The sequence below is a fragment of the Anas acuta genome, chromosome 3 (assembly GCF_963932015.1).
Source record: "Anas acuta chromosome 3, bAnaAcu1.1, whole genome shotgun sequence".
Lineage (NCBI taxonomy): Eukaryota > Metazoa > Chordata > Aves > Anseriformes > Anatidae > Anas > Anas acuta.
The window spans coordinates 70,415,198-70,433,275 of record NC_088981.1 but is presented as its reverse complement, the minus strand read 5'-3'; the positions used below and the strand labels follow the sequence as shown (position 1 = coordinate 70,433,275).

General features: G+C 38.1%; 1 protein-coding gene across 2 annotated transcripts in view; it reads right to left on the bottom strand.

The window, feature by feature from the left end:
- CDK19 (cyclin dependent kinase 19) overlaps positions 1 to 18,078 on the bottom strand; it is a 111,588-nt gene that overhangs the window by 60,045 nt on the left and 33,465 nt on the right. For both annotated transcript variants that reach the window (XM_068677711.1, XM_068677710.1), the window contains one exon: positions 10,104 to 10,214. Coding sequence is in view for 1 of the 2 variants with exons in the window: in XM_068677710.1 (XP_068533811.1) it covers positions 10,104 to 10,214 (111 nt within the window). In the remaining variant the exon portion in view is untranslated. The remainder of the gene's footprint in view (positions 1 to 10,103; positions 10,215 to 18,078) is intronic.

The following is an 18,078-nucleotide window of genomic DNA, read 5'->3' as shown; positions in this document are numbered from 1 at the left end:
TAATCTGTACAGCAACAAGACTACTGATTACCCAATTTTTAAAACAGGATTTGTCTAGCTCGAGATCATCCCCCTCCAAACGTAAGAGATAGTCAATGGCCGTGCTTTCATTAGGCCTCTGCTCCCACCAGCAGCACCCTCCACTACATCTGTCACTAACGATCCCCCAAGGAAAGTGGTTACAGGTTAATGTCACCTCTGGCTTTCACCGAACTTCAGCCACTCTTAACGCTTCAGTCACTGTTAAACTGCACCTGGTAAATGTGTAGATATTGTTTAAAGAGATTTTTTTTTTTTAAAGTAAATAAAAAAACCTGCTTAGTCCCTATTAAAATTAAAGTGTCCATGGATCTTTTCACTACTACATGTAACACAACAGTGGCTGTCGGTATATTTAAAAAGTTTTAAAGAAATCTGCAAGAGTATTAGATTAATATATAAATGAGAACCAGCAAACAAAGCTCTCAGTATCTGATTCTGTAATTATGCAATCACTCTGAAAAGTATAGTGGAAAGCTTTAAGGAATTACTTCTCCAGAAGAGTTTTCTTGCTGTCATGTCACAAAGTGATCTTGTGTCAAATTTTTAACTGGGAGCCCCCCCCTTCCAGTACTGTAAAATGCTCACAGGATAACCACCTTCGTGGGTAATTACAGTATGATTTACAAAGCAGTAGCCATACTCTAACATCCAAAATTATTATCTTTATTAATACACAGTATTAAAAAAAACAAAAACAAAAAAAACACAAAAGCACCAAAAGTCATGGGTTACATACAACACACAGTGCCCTAAACCAAGCTCAACCCTGGTAAAACAATGCACATGCAACCACTAAAACGGATTTTTATGCCTATTTAAAAACTGACTACGATCCACAAAAGCCATTATAATACAGGAATACAGAAAATGAAACTGCAAAGATTCTCCCAGGCCACAACGTGACTAAATCAGCACCTGGTACTTTCAGGAGGAACTCTACCCTTCCTGCCCCAGTAGAGCTGTCTCAGCTGCATCCCCTGAGTGCAAAGGCACTAGGTGGGGCCCCTGCTTTCTGTCCCTGCCCTCTCGTTGTTGCTAACTTTCTTCAAATGAACCACGAACCCTGCGCTGAAGGCTTTGTCCCTTGAAATATTAAAGCACTAAGACTTTTAAAGTAATGGGAGAGCCGCAAAGGAGCAGGATGCTATTTATTAATGAAGCAACTAGTAGCATGCCAAGGCCACCCACTGGAGCAAGACTTTTGTGAGGGTACAGGATGGGAAGGTTTCCTCTTTTTCTGCTGTTCCATGAGCATGCCTACATGAACTTTTGAGGCAGGTATCCAGCCTTATGTTGAATGTGAGGTACCTCTAAACCAGAGCTAGCACAACTGTATCAATGCAGAGCTAAGGTAAAGCACCCTGCCCCTCATCCAGACCTCCTAGCTCAAGCTACCACTTCAGAACTTGGAAGGGACGAGCTTGCTCTTTCTTGACTGTCAAATACCACCTAGATACATCATCCTACATCATCTTGCTCATGTGCTGGTTTGTCCCAGTCAAAGGCTCCTTTCTGTCTGCTTTCAGCTCAGCTACTTAAGTGACCTTGTTTCTCTCAATCCTCATAGCATTGTCATTTAGTGGGGATCCTCAGGGCTCTGAGGATCTGAAGGGTCTGGAGGGCAAGACATGTGAGGAACAGCTGAGTTTGTTGAGCCCTGAGCAGGGCAGGCTGAGGGGAGGCCTCATGGCGGCCTGCAGCTCCCTCACGAGGGGAGCGGAGGGGCAGGCGCTGAGCTCTGCTCTCTGGGGACAGCGACAGGACCCGAGGGGACGGCATGGAGCTGGGACAGGGGAGGGTCAGGCTGGGGGGTAGGGAAAGGGTCTGCACCCAGAGGGTGCTCGGGCACTGGGACACGCTCCCCAGGGCAGTGGTCACAGCACCGAGCCTCAGGCATAGTCTGATTTCTGGGTGGTCCTGTGCAGAGCCAGGAGTTGGAATGACGATGCTTGTGGGTCCCCTTCCAACTTGTGATATTCTGTGGTTCTATGATTAAAAGCCCTGCATGTTGCTGGCTGTGAACTTTTTCCAGTCTTCTTTTCTTGCAAAAGAATTAGGAAAACTCTTGCTCGCAGCTATGGACAACCCCCTGTCCCCAGGTGCCTCAGCATGAAGAGGGCCCTGCTCTGCCAGAGCCACACACAACAAATGGCCCACGTCACGTCTAGCGAGACATCCCATGGGACAGGTTTACATTACCTTCAAAATCTCCTATCCTCATTACAATGCAGAGGGGAAATAAATGTCAAAAACACCACAACTTTGACAGCAGCAAGATCTTCAAAATTAATAATACCAAGATAAAGATAACATAGCTTTATCCAAACAGGGTTATCTTTATATGTCTAAGTTTAAGTCAATGCCTACTGTACATAGTTTTGAATTTCAGGGAATTACATCTGATAGTTTTTCTTTCTATCTAGCAAGCAATATCACCACTGAATAACATTCAGTTTCCTACAAAAGTAAATAAAAATTATTGTTGCATACTTACTGATATAAACTAGTTTATTTTAGTCACAAGAGCTAATTTCACCCCATCACAGTTTAATTTCTGCTCAGTTCTCAAATCTAAACTAAAAACATTTCACAGTAAAGGGAACTGAAAAGCTGTATTTGCCCCATGCCACTGGCATGCACCCACAGTGCTTGTGATCGTGGCCAATTCTCAAGGGGGTTGTTAAAAAAAAAAATAGTTCCCCAAATTTCTTGTATGCAACTACCCAAATACATATTCTTTAAAAAGAGCATTTCACACAAGCAGCACTGAACAGCAATTTTAATGCTGCTTTAAGAAACAGAAGGGGAAACTGGTGCATGCACTCACCGGCATCTTTTCTACTGGTGGCAACAAGCCCAAGCTTTTACTTATTACTCATTTCCTTGTAACTTCAGAAATATAGCTGTATAGTCCCTACCACTGTTGTAGGAAAATATTCCTCATATAAAAATTAGAAATGAAAAATAAGAGCACTACAACAGAAATAAATGAATTGTCATAATTTGACAGGAGTTTCTCAGATTGGGCAGGTCAGGTGCATAGCCAAAGATGCTATACCACCACAGCTGTACATGTACTAAGGGAATTTTCACCTGAGCAATTCTGCTGATTTTTGCATGGCAAAACCATTTTAACTTTAGCAAATCCAAGACCATGCAAATGGCAATAGATAAAGAAATGAAATATAATTAAGCATTATGAATGAAAATACAATTGCAACTCATGAAACAGTATTCAATCCAGTAGTTCATGTGTCTTCTGTGTTGCCCAAAGTACTGGAATTGGCTTGAAAATTGGCTCAAAAATTGGCTCATGAGGAGCTACACACATTTTCTAAAGCTTCCACTGTAAGTAATGTAAACAGAATGCAAGCTAATATAGACCAAATTAAATTACTTTGTTCCATGAAGACCCCTAGTATTTACATAAAGTAGTTAAATGAACATTCAAAAAAAAAATCCTAATTTTATTCTCCTTGCAAGGAAGTCAAGCTGATACAAACACACTATGTTTGTTTCATCCCATTCCTGATTTCAAGAACTGCTGTTCAGTATGCCAGTGGTTAAAACAAAGCTAGATCTGGAAAGTTTTCATGGAAGCGAGTCCCTAAAGGAGACATTTCACATATCTCTTATTAAAAGAAGTTACAGTACAAGCTGTCACCTCAACAGACATGAGATGATCCATACAGGAGCTTGACCTCAAGACACGACTCCCTAGAAAATATGATTTCTTGAGTTCTACTGCTGAAATAAATTCTTGTTTTAAAACTACACGCATTTCCATCAAAATGAAATTTTATCTTGTCAATGCAGGTGCTTCTCCCCGCTGATGGAAATTGTCTGCTCTGCTTCAGCAAACCTCTTCTTTCTATCCAAATCCTCACCCAACTTTTGAGAATAAAACACAAGCATGTCAGACAATTCCAATGTACCAGTAAAAAGTAAAATTAGGCTTTATAAACAAAAGCGATGGAGGTTACATACACACTAAATCTGTGCCAGGGTCAAGAAAAAGGTTCAAAATATAAGGCTTCAAGTCTCACTTTAAACCACTCTTCAGCAATCAATACTCAAATGAAGGTGATTAGCATTGTTATGTGTTAAAGCACTTCAAAGGGTATGGAAAAATAAAATCCAGAAGTGGTACAAAAACTAAACGTGCATTGTTTGCACAACTTTCAAAAACATGAAGCAAAGACAGAGCCATTTAACCTGAGTCACATTTCTTGTTGCAAAAACAAATCACAGCTTCACAAGCCTAAGCTTAGAACTAATTTCAGACACCAAAGTTTAGACACAAAAAATCTGTCCAGGGTATATCACAAGCAAACTAAAATCATATCAAAACAAAAGTGGGTAGAAGTATTTCTACAGAGATTAAGTCTCCAATTTGGGGTGCATTAAAACGTCACACAGTGGTCCTTAGAAAGAGGAGGAGAAAAAAATAAGCTTCAGCACCCTCTCTCTAAACAGTGCTGTTCTGCAGCCATTCTCAAATATCTTCTTTAGAGTCCCATTAACCACACTGCCTGAAAAATAATCCATTTCTGAGTGAGAAGAGGTCATCAACATTTTAAGTAATTTTGAAAGCATCTTTAATACATTAAGTTTTGCTAAACGTTACTCTAAATACCTAAACTTTGAAACAGAGTAAATGTGAACATAAAACAGATTCAGTATCGGTTTCGCAGAAGTCTCTAGTTTTTCTAGATCTTTAAGAGCTAAACATGTTTAAAAAAAAAAAGTCCTTACAATAATCTTAAGAAGTCAGGATTCAACTATCCTTTCAGTATATATCTGAAATGCCAAATATTCCTGCTACTGTTAAACAAACTACCCTCAGCTCCCTACAGCTTTAGCAGAAGAAGCCAGCAAAATAATCTAAGTCTTTCGTGATATGACAAGTGCCAGACAGCTATCAACAAGGAATAGTGTTGCTGTCTGTAAGTCCAGCTATCACTTTTGTGTCAAAAAAACACCCTACCTACTATAATTGGAAAGGATAAATCATGGTGTAAAGAGACAGCCTTCTCTAACAACGGCTGATGACAGAAATTATAACTTCAAAGCAATCAAAAACTATTCCAGCCCACTCCCTTCACTAAATCTTACATTCTTCCCTCATCTAGCAGAATCCTGTCCTGGTAAATATGTACACGATGGGTGACTGTACAGAGAATCACCTAATGGACTGGGACTGAATTAAAAATATACACATGGCTACAGGAAATTAAAAGAGAAAAAATTAAACTGCTACACTGAGAAAGCTATCTTCAAGTAAGTAAAAATCTTTGTGATTGACTAGCATTTGGATCATTCTCATGATTAAAAGCTAAACTGAAGCCTAAAGGAAGTTAAGAGTTATAACTGATCGCTCCAGATCTGAGACTTAAAACCTCAGCTCTATTAGAAAACATTCGCATGATTAAACAAATTTGCAAGGTTATTGCACAAATCAGTATGCAACACCCTCACAATTTTATCTGGTATACAAGAACGTAATTTCAGTTATTAAAGTATATTTTTTCAGATATTGAGCGAGGCAGAGTGTTATGAAATTCACATACAGGAGGAGTATTTTCTCCTTTTCATTACTTGATGATTATTTTTTAAGTACACGTGACTACCCTTATCCTAAATTTAAGTACACATGACTACCCCTTATCCTAAATTAAAAAAAAAAAAAACCAGAATATATATGCATCAAGTATTCTATATAGCACAAAACCAGTCTGCCTATATATTTTTATTATTATCAAAGCTAACTTTGAGCTGAATTTTTAGTTTCTCAGTGGTATTTGCTATTAAATAGTTACTTCTTGGAGATCACTAGAATGCAATAAGATACAAACATTCAACAAAACTTAGAAATACCCATTGTTTAACTGGTCTTTGATAGCAAATGTATGATCACACTCAGTATCATCCAATACTTTTCAAAAATTTAATCACTTAAGAACCAGCAAAGTTTTTAGAGCTATAAAACACATTCAACACATTTTACCATGATAAGTGTCACTAGTTTTCAGGAGTTAAAAAAATTTTTTTTGAATCATTCTAAATTACAACATAGATTTCCAGAAAGGGGGGATCTTAAAGCTTTGAAATTACACATACATGTTAAATAACACTGTGAATTAACTCTGTACTCTGCAAGAAAAGGAGACACCCTGTTAATTCAAAATATAAAAATGAGTTACGATATCATTTTTTACAATGTTAAAATCCTTTTTAAAGATATAGAGACTGTGGAATTGAACACATTGATCACATTGTCTGCAGTACTTACAAAATGTGTGCCTGAATTACTACCAGTATTAAAAAGCTGATGGTGTAGAAGTATAGGAGACTAGCTGAGAGCGAAACACAATCTCTCAGTATTATAACCTCTCCAATAGCTAAAAGTAACTACACTTTCAAGAAATACATGTAGAATTCATCCCTAGTGCAGATCTCACTTATATCAAGCTTTAAGAGAAGTCCAATTAAGTAATCACTATATATTTTATGCTTTTAATATAATTTTGAATTAAAGTTTTACATAGGAAGTTCTGAAATAGTAATACACTACTTAAGACATAAAGGAACATATATGGAAGTTGTATACAAATGTCATTCCTTACTGATAAAACGACAAAAAACATGCATTCGAAATAACTTGTTTTTTCTTTTAAGTCATTAAAGAACATAGAAGAAAAATAGATGTTATCAGTTAAAGAAATGACACTTGTTCATCCATGCATAGTTTTACTGTAAGACTGTGAAGTCTGCGTACTGGAAAAGGTAACTTAAAAGTAGCATCAATTCCACCCATAGACTTAAGATTAATTGAGGCATATGTTAACTATTAAGTTGCTAATATATATATATTTAATCTAAACATTAATTAATCGAGAGAGAAAATCTGGATACAATTTGAATGAAAAGCATCTAAGACATTATGAGTAAATGTTAAAAAGGGAATGTTCCTTGCTAGAGAAGGAACAAGAGACAGTTGGTTCTCTGGCTGTGAATGTCTGCAGCTGAAGCTTTCAGACAATCCAAGCATATAGCAAAGGTGTGAGACTGAAGCAAATTATCAAGAGTTAAGAAAGGATGTGGCCCATAATGGATGAGGGATTCAGTAACAGCTGTGGCCATGCACCTTTATAAACCTTGTGTCAGATGCTTCCTTTGCACATGGTGAGGTACAAGCTAAGGAATCCTGCATTTAATTCATAGCATAAGCATATGTAAGCAGTGATGACAGTGTAGACAATAGGCTGTAAATTAGCATATGTGGCACATTCAATATCCTAAGAACTTTACCAGCTGAGGCTAATAGCCCAGAAAAATCACAAGGAAATCATTTGTGAGTTACACTGAGAATTTTGGTAATTCAAATAAACACAAGGTATAAATTGTCAAAAGATCTACTAAATTCTTTGACAATCTCCGCTGTAATCTCATGAATCGTTTACACATTGCTTTGTATAATGTAACTTGAGAGGTGATGAAGGAAAAATCCGTGATAGGTTTAGCAGTCAAACTGAGCATGGTTGTAGGCAGTAACAACACAGTAAGTCTTCATCAATACCTGTCAAAACTAGTTCTAAGTAAGCATAAGCTTTCTTCATCCCCTGGTAATGATATCAACAGGAATTACAGCACGTTATGAAGTATGTTGCTATCTTAAATTTCAGATTTGAGCAGTCTGATCCTTGGAAATTAAATGCAAAGTTTAAAAAGAAAAAGTTGTTGCTCACCATAAAAGAACTTTTTAATAAGCTTAATTGGCACCATCACTTTTCCTCATTAGAATGGGACAGTTTTTTTCAGCATTACAAAACGAACAGAAAAAGATAGCATCTAATACAGCTTATTCATCTCTTGCCAAATGGTTCCAGTACAGAAGCTGAAGATGTAATGATTTTAATTAATCTGATGCTTATAAGTAACGAGCATCTACTCCTCTCATTGAAGCCGGTAAGAGTTACTAAAGCCGGGCAGCTTTGAACATGGACAATTCCCATGCTTAAAGACAAATCTTGGTAAGTAACTCGAAGAAACCTGCATTTTAAACTGTTTGTCTTTGGGAATCCATGTGTCTCTAGAAATGGCACATCTATCAAAACTTAAATCCTGCACTGATACCCACAATGACCAAACTTACTTTGTTTTCAAGTAGTGCTGGGGGAGCACGTGGTGCAAAGCAGTAACACAACGTGCCAATCCCCTCGTACAATTTCTACCCCAAACTGCTGAGAGGGCACAAGCTGTAAAGCACAGGAAATGCAAAACACAACACAACACAGACAGAATGGCAAGTGGTTGGTATTACTGAAATGCGTTACAAAGTAAGTGGATTTTTAGGAGGTTTTTGAAGGAGGATAGTGAAGGATCTTTACGTACGTTAATTGGGAGGCTGTTCCATGTGTAGGAGGCAGCGTGGAAAAAGACACAAAGTTGGGAGTGAGCAAAAGAGACAAAAGGGGAATCAAGAGTGATGCTTGGGAAGTGCTGACGGTAAAGGAAATGAAGACCAAGGTTAAGCCAGAACCAAGAGTGCCTTGAATATGGCCAATTTTATGCAAAGGAGGGAAAAGAATTCCTGTAAAGGCTAAAGAAGCAAGGAAACATGGGCATTTATACAGGAAAGGAAAAATGATTTGTGTTGCATGTCCCATAGAAAAAAAAAGTAAGAGTGTTAGGAAGTAGGAGACCAGTTCACATCAAATAACTAGTACAACAAACATTCAATCTCAAAAAATGGAAAAGAATTAACTTCACAGAGATTATGACCAATACCCAGCCAGATGTAACAAGTGGCAAGAACATCAGACTGCAGCGATTCTTTATCTAAAGCGTTAAATGATGTGAAAAATCACCATGTAGTGTAAAAAGCACATGCCCCAAATAAATTCAAATGGAAAAGTTTAGAAAAAAAGGTGTTTTAAACAAGTCACTCAATGTAGCAGTAAAATGTGGTTGCTGTGGTTGGTCTTTAAGATGAGTAAACCCAGCTGACGCACAAATAATTTCTATCCATCCAGGGTTTTATCTGCTGCATTTCTATTCATCTTCACTGTCACCAGTTGTGAGAAATACACAAACTCTGTGTACACTGAAATTTGATGAAGAAAACTAAAATACAAAGCTGCTGCCATACAACCAAAATCCAATTATTTTTAAGCATAAGAAGGGGCTGAAATCTCATGACTTCAATTGTTCTGAGCCAAAAATACCTACTTGCATGGTCCAAGTTTGTCTTCCAGATTACATTTTTGTGTCACTTACAAGTGCACATGTTCTTGAACAAAAATGAGCAACCACTATCATTATGAATAGCAACTTGTGTATTACTGAAGCCTTGAAAAAGCAATATCAAAATTAATATTACCACCTTCTCTCCTTGACAGTACTATCAAAGGAAGAACAAACATATTGGCTACTCTTAGTAAGTGTTCGATATCTTTTGGGTTTAAATTCTAACCCAGCTCCAAGCAACTCACTTCTTTGAAAGGTTTGAAAGTTTTAGAGCTTGAGTATTTGTATCTGAGTTCAGCTCATGCTGTCATTCATGTCCACCTGTACAGTAGATTAATCAAATCCTATTGCATTTTGCTGAAAGTTTACAACATTACATGGTTGAATGTTGGTCACTTCCACTGGATCTCAGTGATTGAACTCAGTAAAGTAATTCCTGCCCCCCCCCCCCTTTTTTTTTTTTTTTTTTTTTTTTTTTTCAAAACTGGAAGGAAAAGAAAATCTTAAATGCACTTCCAATCCCTAATTTGCAAAGTTTAATTTAGGAATACTCTCCTTAACTCCAATTAAATGTTAAAAGAAAATTGTTTTAGCTTCAAAACGAAGTTTGACATTAAGAAAAAATCTACAGAGCTTTTTGCATGTTTTAAAGGAAAGATCAAAAGTATACTAAGAACAGGATGTCAGTCAGACCCTTAATTACAGAGCAAGAAATGTATGCATCTGTGTTACATGAAAGTACACCACACACACTTCAGTTTGTTCAAGCTTATATTACACTATCTCGAACGCTCAGGGAAATCTGTACTTACCCACAAGTCATGCTCAGCGTAATCAAACAGCAGCCAAACCTTTCTGTCACTGTGAGAAAGGAAAACCTTCTGTAACGCAATCACGTTAGGGTGCTTCAACTCTCGTAAAAGCTGCAAAGAGACAGACAAGCCGGTGTTATTTCCATGCGTGTTAAAAAGAACAACACAACAGAAAAACAATAATGGTGTCCTACCACAACTAAACAAACCAGCAATCCTGAAATAGGCCCTAGAAGAAAAGCTGCCACTCAATACCTTGCTTAAAAATGTCAAAATTAGGATACAGATAGCCTGCATAGTATGGGCTTGTTGCTCTGCAAGCACAGGTGACCATCACTAGCCATGCTGCCCTCTTCCCAGGTTATCCCACCTGTCCCATTCACCCTCAGCTTCTGTCTTACAGATGTGTTATACAGTTCTCTTGCCAAAAGCACACATCAGAATTTAAAAATGACAAAGTGAAGCTTGTGTAGCTTGCCATTCTTCATGTGAACAGCACAGTTCCTGATTACCACACAATTCCTGCGTTACCAATCATTTTTTGCATTGCACTCCTGCCTCACTTGCCTCAAAGTCAATGAGGTTCTTGTTTTCAGAAGGAAAGTTTATCAAAAACTGCTTTTAATGGGTCTTTCAACTACTCTTCGATAACCCAGAAATAAATCCGAGCTTGTTTTTGCTTGCCAGATTAAACTAGGTCTCATGATTACTATGCTGATAATTAGAGAGCACAGTAAAGCACACACTGCTGCTGGAGTCCCGGCTCCGACAGATGAGATCAATCCTCAGTGGGAGCTAGGAAGAAATATTTCCAAAAATATCATTTCCATGGAATCTTTTCTGAGACACTGTCTTCCCAAAAATGATTGATCACTTCTGTTTTATCTGAAAATTGCTTGCATCTGCAGCACTACTATATAAATTGCCAAGCATCCATTTCAAATGGCTAAAGAGTAAATAGAGCATGTTACAAGGCGCATCTGAGAGACAAATCTACCCTTTTCTCCACAGAGAAAGTCTTCATCTTCTGATGCTTATTTCATGGGAAAGGATAAAGAAAAAGCTTAATTATAAATTATACTGTCCTTTGGCTATAGAGATATCTGCCAAGACAAGAGGTCTGACGAGGTCTTCTAAAGACGATTAAAACTGTTTAAATCTATTCCACTTTTCCAACAGATGAAATAATTTAAATATTTCTTCTACCAGGCAGGAAATATGCTTTGTTTCTTCGTCTCCCTAACAGCAAGGACTTCTAGCTGAAAGAAGTTCCTGCCTAACGAAGTGATCAGTAGTCATTTCCACATATCACTAATATGATGCAGTAAAAAAATGTTATCACCTAACAAAGAGTAATATTACTTCTCAGAATTATAAACTACCAAAAACGTAGAGATTAAAATTGCAGCTCTTTGACATGTATCAACACATGTTGCCATATTTCCCCTTGTTTTCAATAATACTCAAAACTATTTTCCAGTAGGGATTTGATGTGATGTTTCTGCCTTTTATGCAATTTAATAAAATCTTTTAGAAGGTGATTTTATTATTGCTATTGTTTTCTTTTTAAAGACACTGTTAGCAGCAATACTGATCTAAAATAATTTCAAGTTTTCACATCATAAATGAGACGAAGGAAAGCAGTCTCTCAAAAAGAATAAAAACAACTTTGCAGGAAGAAACAGCCCAAGATCATACAGTTCCATACACTAAACAACAACGCTGCTCAAGCCAGTCTGAACAGAGGACTTTTAGGCAGCAGTGGTCACCTACCAGAACAGCCTGATTAATAAGCAAAGCCACCTTTCCTTTTCATGGAAGTCGTGAAAAAGGAGGATGTTTTCATATTAACAAAAGTGGTAAGTTTCTTATCCACAACAATATGTGCTCATTTATAAGGAGCAGATTATTTTTAATGCATCTTTTGATTCACCTCAGATAAAACATCTTTATTTAAACAGAATTTTTCAGTCAATCTCCTATTGATTTCTACAAAAAGCATGGGGAAAATGTTAGTTTTATGTTACACGTGTTGAGCTTCTATCAGAATTTCTGTGTCAGACCTGAAGCTGAAGAACAGAATACTGTAAGGGCAAAGAAAGCAAAGAAAACGTATTACATGTGTTTTTAGCTACTGAATGACAGTCTACAGTTGTGGTCAGATATGGAAAGAGTTTTCACCAAATTGACAAAGTCTGCTCATGCACATTACAGACGCTCTCTGCCTGCCTGCTTTTTAAGTCTGCTCTGAAAGCCAATTAAGACTCCTAAAGAATTTCAAGAGGCTACCTAACATTTTTTTCCAAGTCCTATTGTAAATGAGCATATTAAAAGCAAAAATATTATTTTTGAAGTTGCAATCGAAAAGACTCTGAGATGTTCCCAAAGCTTTGATCACAGGGGTTACACCAAGCTTATAAATAAAAACATATTTTATCCTCAAGAGAAGCAGTTACAAAGCACACTTCACAGGCATAAATGCTTACCAAAACCTCTATTAACAGCCGTACTTCAGGGGATGTTTATAATTTAATACAGAACATTTGCAGAATTGATTGCCTGACCTTAAATCATTCTGTAGTTATATTAAACACCAACAAATATTAAAAACTAGGCCAAAAACTTGTCAAACCGCCTTGTTCTATCTAAAAATATGTAACAGAAATTAGCCATCAGTTATTATCAAGAATATTTAAACAAGGTTGTTACCTACACTGTGCTCCAAGAGATGAATAAATACATTGAGCAAGGAGAAAGACAACTCGGTTTTTGTGCTAGTCTCATATTTCTACCTCAAATGAATGCTTTAGTGATTACCATGGATAATAAATAAACATTTACATGGATTACCATGGATAATAAACAAACATTTACATAAACATGGATAAATAAACAAACATTTTGGAAGTTCTTTTGTAGTCTTAGAGAATACCAGACCTTTATACCTTCGTCTTCTGAGCCACAACCTCAACATAACAGCAGGCCAAAGGAAATTTCATGTAAAACTCAAATCTTCAAGTGGAAGAAAAGCTTTTCAAGGCTTTGTTGCATTCTGGCCATCAGAAATATTGGTCCCAGAGCAGCTGGTGCATTACGGGCAGAAGCCAGACCAAAGAAACAGTGACTGAAGTCCAACACATTGAGTCAAGAGCACGAGATCTGTTTTCGCTAAGCTGGGTTTGCAGTCATGCTAGATGCCGACTAGAAGAGATCAAAAACTGTAGCTTAGCATAAAAGCTTGAGTCATGAGTAGAACTGTTAGAGGGATGCCTAAAAATCATCTCCTCTGGAGATGGTCTGCAGGTGAAGAGAGTGTGGCCACAGGGACCGAACTGATATTGCTCATGGGTGTTTAGAGAGTGAAGAGGAAGAGGATGATTCAAGAAGCACTGGGAAGATATGTTGGGCAGAACCAAAAAGCACAGCCATGGAAATCAGCACATCTGAGACGACTGTTTCAATGACAAGTATTGATCTAAGATGTAGCTGTATGAAATCACAGACTTTGGAAACAGCATTTTCATTACAGCTGACAGGTAGGAGCCAATGATGTATTTAAAGCTATTTATAACTTACTTGTACCAACTATATACCCTAATGATTTCCATGTTTAATTAGAATTTTGTCAAAACATTTACCTGCTACGCCAACCACTGAATCATTATTTTGTGACTAACTGGCTTTGAAAGCATGTGTTGCTTTAAAGGAAGCCAGGGTAGCATCCAGTTCTTCGGTTACCCCTAATTTTGGGCAGAACAGCCTAACTCACCTCGTGTCAGATTTGCCACCTGTGCTCTCAGTTTCTGCTCTGATGGGAAGGGGTTGCCTTTTGCCTTCGTACAGGTTGAGAATTAACCCAACCCGAAGTTCTTCGAATGAGGGAACAGAAGTCATTTCTAAATGCATTATCCAAACAGGAGATACAAGGCAGAAAAGGAAAACAGAAAAGGAAAAAAAAAAAAAAAGATTTGGAAGACTACAGTTAGGTAAAATTGCAGCCTAGGGGCTCTCTAATGGCTCTCCTTGCAGTTTCACCCCTCCAATACCCACTTTATGAGCTGACACATGACAAATACATCTACCAGTGAAGTCATGCACCCTTTCTCTGAAACGGCGATGTGTCATTCCTTCACCATAAACACACTTCACAAACGTGCATTTTAGTTACTCCTAGAATCCCAAGGACAACTTCAGAGCCTCAGTAAATCACTCTCTACAGCTTTTCTGCACCATGGATTGCTGTATAAACTTTAAACTTATAAACCGGATTAAAGAAACAGAACACCATTTTTCTTAGGTCTTGTGCAGCAGTAAATCAGCTTGGAGATTTGATTAATTCAAGTCAAACACCAGAAGGAAGAGACTAATACACTGTTATAGTACTTGAAAGATTGCAGTGCACCTGATGCACCTTAATATAAGGCAACAAGAACGCAAAATGGATCTGCAACTGCTAGAGTTTATTACTAAGGGAACAGAGCATCTTGTTTCAGATAGCCCAAGCAGCATGAAGCAGCTTGCAGGATTCCTGGCAGCTTCACAGTGTATGTGGAACTGGCGGTCATTTCTGCTATTTGATGAGTCAGTTCCCTCACTAGGGACATTCAGCGTTTCCCTCACATGTGAGCGTCTCTTATAGCAGGGGAGGGGTGGGGGCCACGATAGGAAAGCCTGCCATGTTGGAGAAAACATTCAGCTGGCAACAGAATTGGTACAAAAGCATAGAGGGCTGGAAATCTGAGCTGTCAGGGGTCAGGCAGAGCTGGACTTGGTGTGGAAAGTCAAACAGAGAAGACTGTCTAGCCAGGGAGACAGCATAAGAAAGAGTGCAAACACAAGAATAAAAAAGATAAAGTGGGCTATTATCTTGTTAAAAGACAAAAATAAGTATCCAAGTTAAAAAGTCTTCTGCGATACAGTTTTTAAATACTGTATGTAGTTTTTAACTATGCCCAAACATCTCCCCATCCACACACACCACAGAGATTAACTCACCCTTATACAGGGAAAGGGTGATTAAAGGAGCATACAGTCCATCCCTCAACAGGGAAGGAAAAAGCTTGCTCAATTACTGTAACAAATCAACTATTGAAAGGAAATAAGATTGATATCCACCAAAATACAAAGGCGTGAGCAGCAAAGACGAAAGACGTAATTATGCTGAATGGCAACAATGGTTGGAGAACAAACAGATACAACTGATAACAGATGAATTTCCCCTGAAAGATGCCATCTCAGGAATATGAAGGCTCAGGAACAGCTTCTCAATAGCAGAGGAAATGGCATATCTCATTCGCAGCTCGATCATCACAGGAAATTCATTACCTGATGAATTTGATTTAACAGTCTGCCGCTAGATTCAGTGATGCAAGGTCTGTGTAGTGCTGTGTTTTTATAGAGGATGAACAAAAGGTGGGTTTGGTTTTATTGATGACACCTCCAGCAGATAAAAAAATAAAAGTACCAACAGCCAGCTCCTGCAGGAATTTGTTTAAAACTCTTTGAACTTAGCCTGCAAATTGTCTACCACTATAGTGTACAAGTAATGGTTGCATGACTAGCAGCTAGGAAGTCTCTTGCTCTCTGAGGTATACAAAGTTTTATTTTTTTTTCCCAAAAAATTAAAAACAACTTCTGGGAGAAGGATGGAGAAGAGTAATGCTCCTACTACTATAAACAAAATGATCAATTAGGAAGGCGTTCAGCGCTTTAATAATCAGACTGTACATTCCTCAAGGAAATAACTCTCACAGAAATTTTTTTCACCATTGGATAAATAATGCTTTCTACCACCTCCAGAAGTGAGGTGAAGACAGACACTTTCAACTTACTGTGAAGGTAAATTAAGAAAAATCAGAGAAAACAGCAAGACTTGCACCAGTAAAGCTTACCATAAACATGTATTTCTGTGCCAGTGAAGAGAAAACCCATAAGCACCTTCAGAAAGGCATTCTGAGGACAGATCATCTCCTCTAAGAGGTCTTCCACATCTTCCCCACAGTTTACTCTGGCCTTTTGATCTACTTCGTTCATCTGTTCAGGAAAATTTTGGTAGTTTCATCCATGGAAATGCAATGGGCGATACATTGACTTGCTTCCAAGGTTAGAACCAAGCCCTTATGCTGGCAGAGATGTGGATCTAAGCCATGACAGGAAAGACCAAAGCATAAGCCTGATGGCTCACAAGAGACACTTGGACATTGCAAAATTTTAAAGCCATCTACTTATGTGTTGAATATATTCAAAGCCTCCTAGGTCACAGAAATTTACAGGCTGGATCAGGCTTTGAGCAACCTGATCTAGTGGGAAGCGTCCCTGCCCTCGGAAGTAGGGGGTGGTGGGAGGGAATTACATGGTCCTTAAGATCCCTTTCAACCCAAACCATTCTGACTCCACGATAAATTGATTTTAAGTTGAAGTTCAGATTTTCAAAGGAACAAAGATCATCATTCGACTCCCACAGAGGCTCTTTAAAAATTCCAGCCTGTTCAGACGCCATTAATCAAGCCTCCAGCCTTTCCTCCTCCCTCTTATTAATATTATTCTTTTCACAGAGACCCTCTGATGCCTGTTACCATACTGAATTCATGCTGCAGCTTTTCCCTCGGGGAAGTAATACGGACATCTCTCAAAATTAAAAAACAAAAACAAGCATCTATTAATTTTACTAACCATGTAAAAACCACCCTTTGTTAACTTCAACAAGGATGCTACAGATCCCAGAATTATCAGTCCAGAAGAAAAAAAAAAAAAAAAGAGGGAACAGGGACAGCGTGCCACATTAAAAAACTCCTCAAAATCCAGCTTTGTTGAGCAACCCAATTGATTCTCAAGCTTGGGATTTTCCAGTTTGGATTCCCTTTTCTAGCTGGGGAAATTCCACTTCCAGAGCTACTGCACAGCTGAAGTAAAAAAAGAAAAAAAAAAAAGTCTTTTACTCAGTCATGACTTGAAACCAAACTGCTATAGAGGTTGGTTTGCCAGCCCATGCAGCTGTAAGCTGCCTGTGGCAGGCACACATTTAAGAGGTCTCACAAAAAGTTGTGGGCAACATATACAAATAGATATGCAAAAAGAGGGGGAAAAAAAGGAAAAAAAGAGAAAAACTGCCGGAGGAACTCAAGGAGAACGCTTTGCTTCAGAGGGGAGATATCCTCTGTATGCTGGTCTGTTTATTCCTACCCTTGGATAGCCACTGGCACACAAAACCCAGGTGGGGAGGCAGACTGAGATGCCAAAAACAACCGGCATTTGTACATGAACTGCTCTGAGTTCTGCCTCAGTTTACAAGGCAGACTTCACACGAAAACTGACAAGCTAAAGTATCCTAAAGCATGAGTTTAAGCAGTCTCATTTCCTCTAATTCTCCTGTTTTACCTCAAGCAGATCCTTGAAGCATCCCCCCAAGGCTGCTTTAGCTTCCTTTGGGTTTTTCCTTCCACACTTTCATCCATCTAAATCAAACAGCCCCTGAGCTGCTGGGACTCCAAACTTCCACGAGAGAAAGACAAAGTAAATTCTAAAAAATAACTAAATACAGAAAGACCTGGAAGGGAATTCTAGCCAGTAACTCACCAAATGTCAGGACAGGAAGAAGACAAAAAAGCTGTCACACCCTGCTCCTATGACAAGGATCAAGCAAGCATTTATAGAATAAATATTTTCATTTCAGGAGCTCAAAATGGTCTGGCATGGCTAAATAACATTATTCAGAAACAAAAGCTTGGCAAAAGACTTCTCCAAAATATTACATTTTAACTAATATAAATGAATAGAAACTAGAGGAACTGCATTTCAAATTCTTGAGGTTCCCAGAAAAAAAAATTAATTAACTTTAGCCTTTTGCTTTAAGAACATATGAAGAAATACTATTCTTTCCATTTCTCAGTAACCAGTATGGTGTAACACGGCATGGGTTTTCAAATAGGAAGAACTATTATAAAATTACACCTAAAATAAGGAACCTTCATTTTAA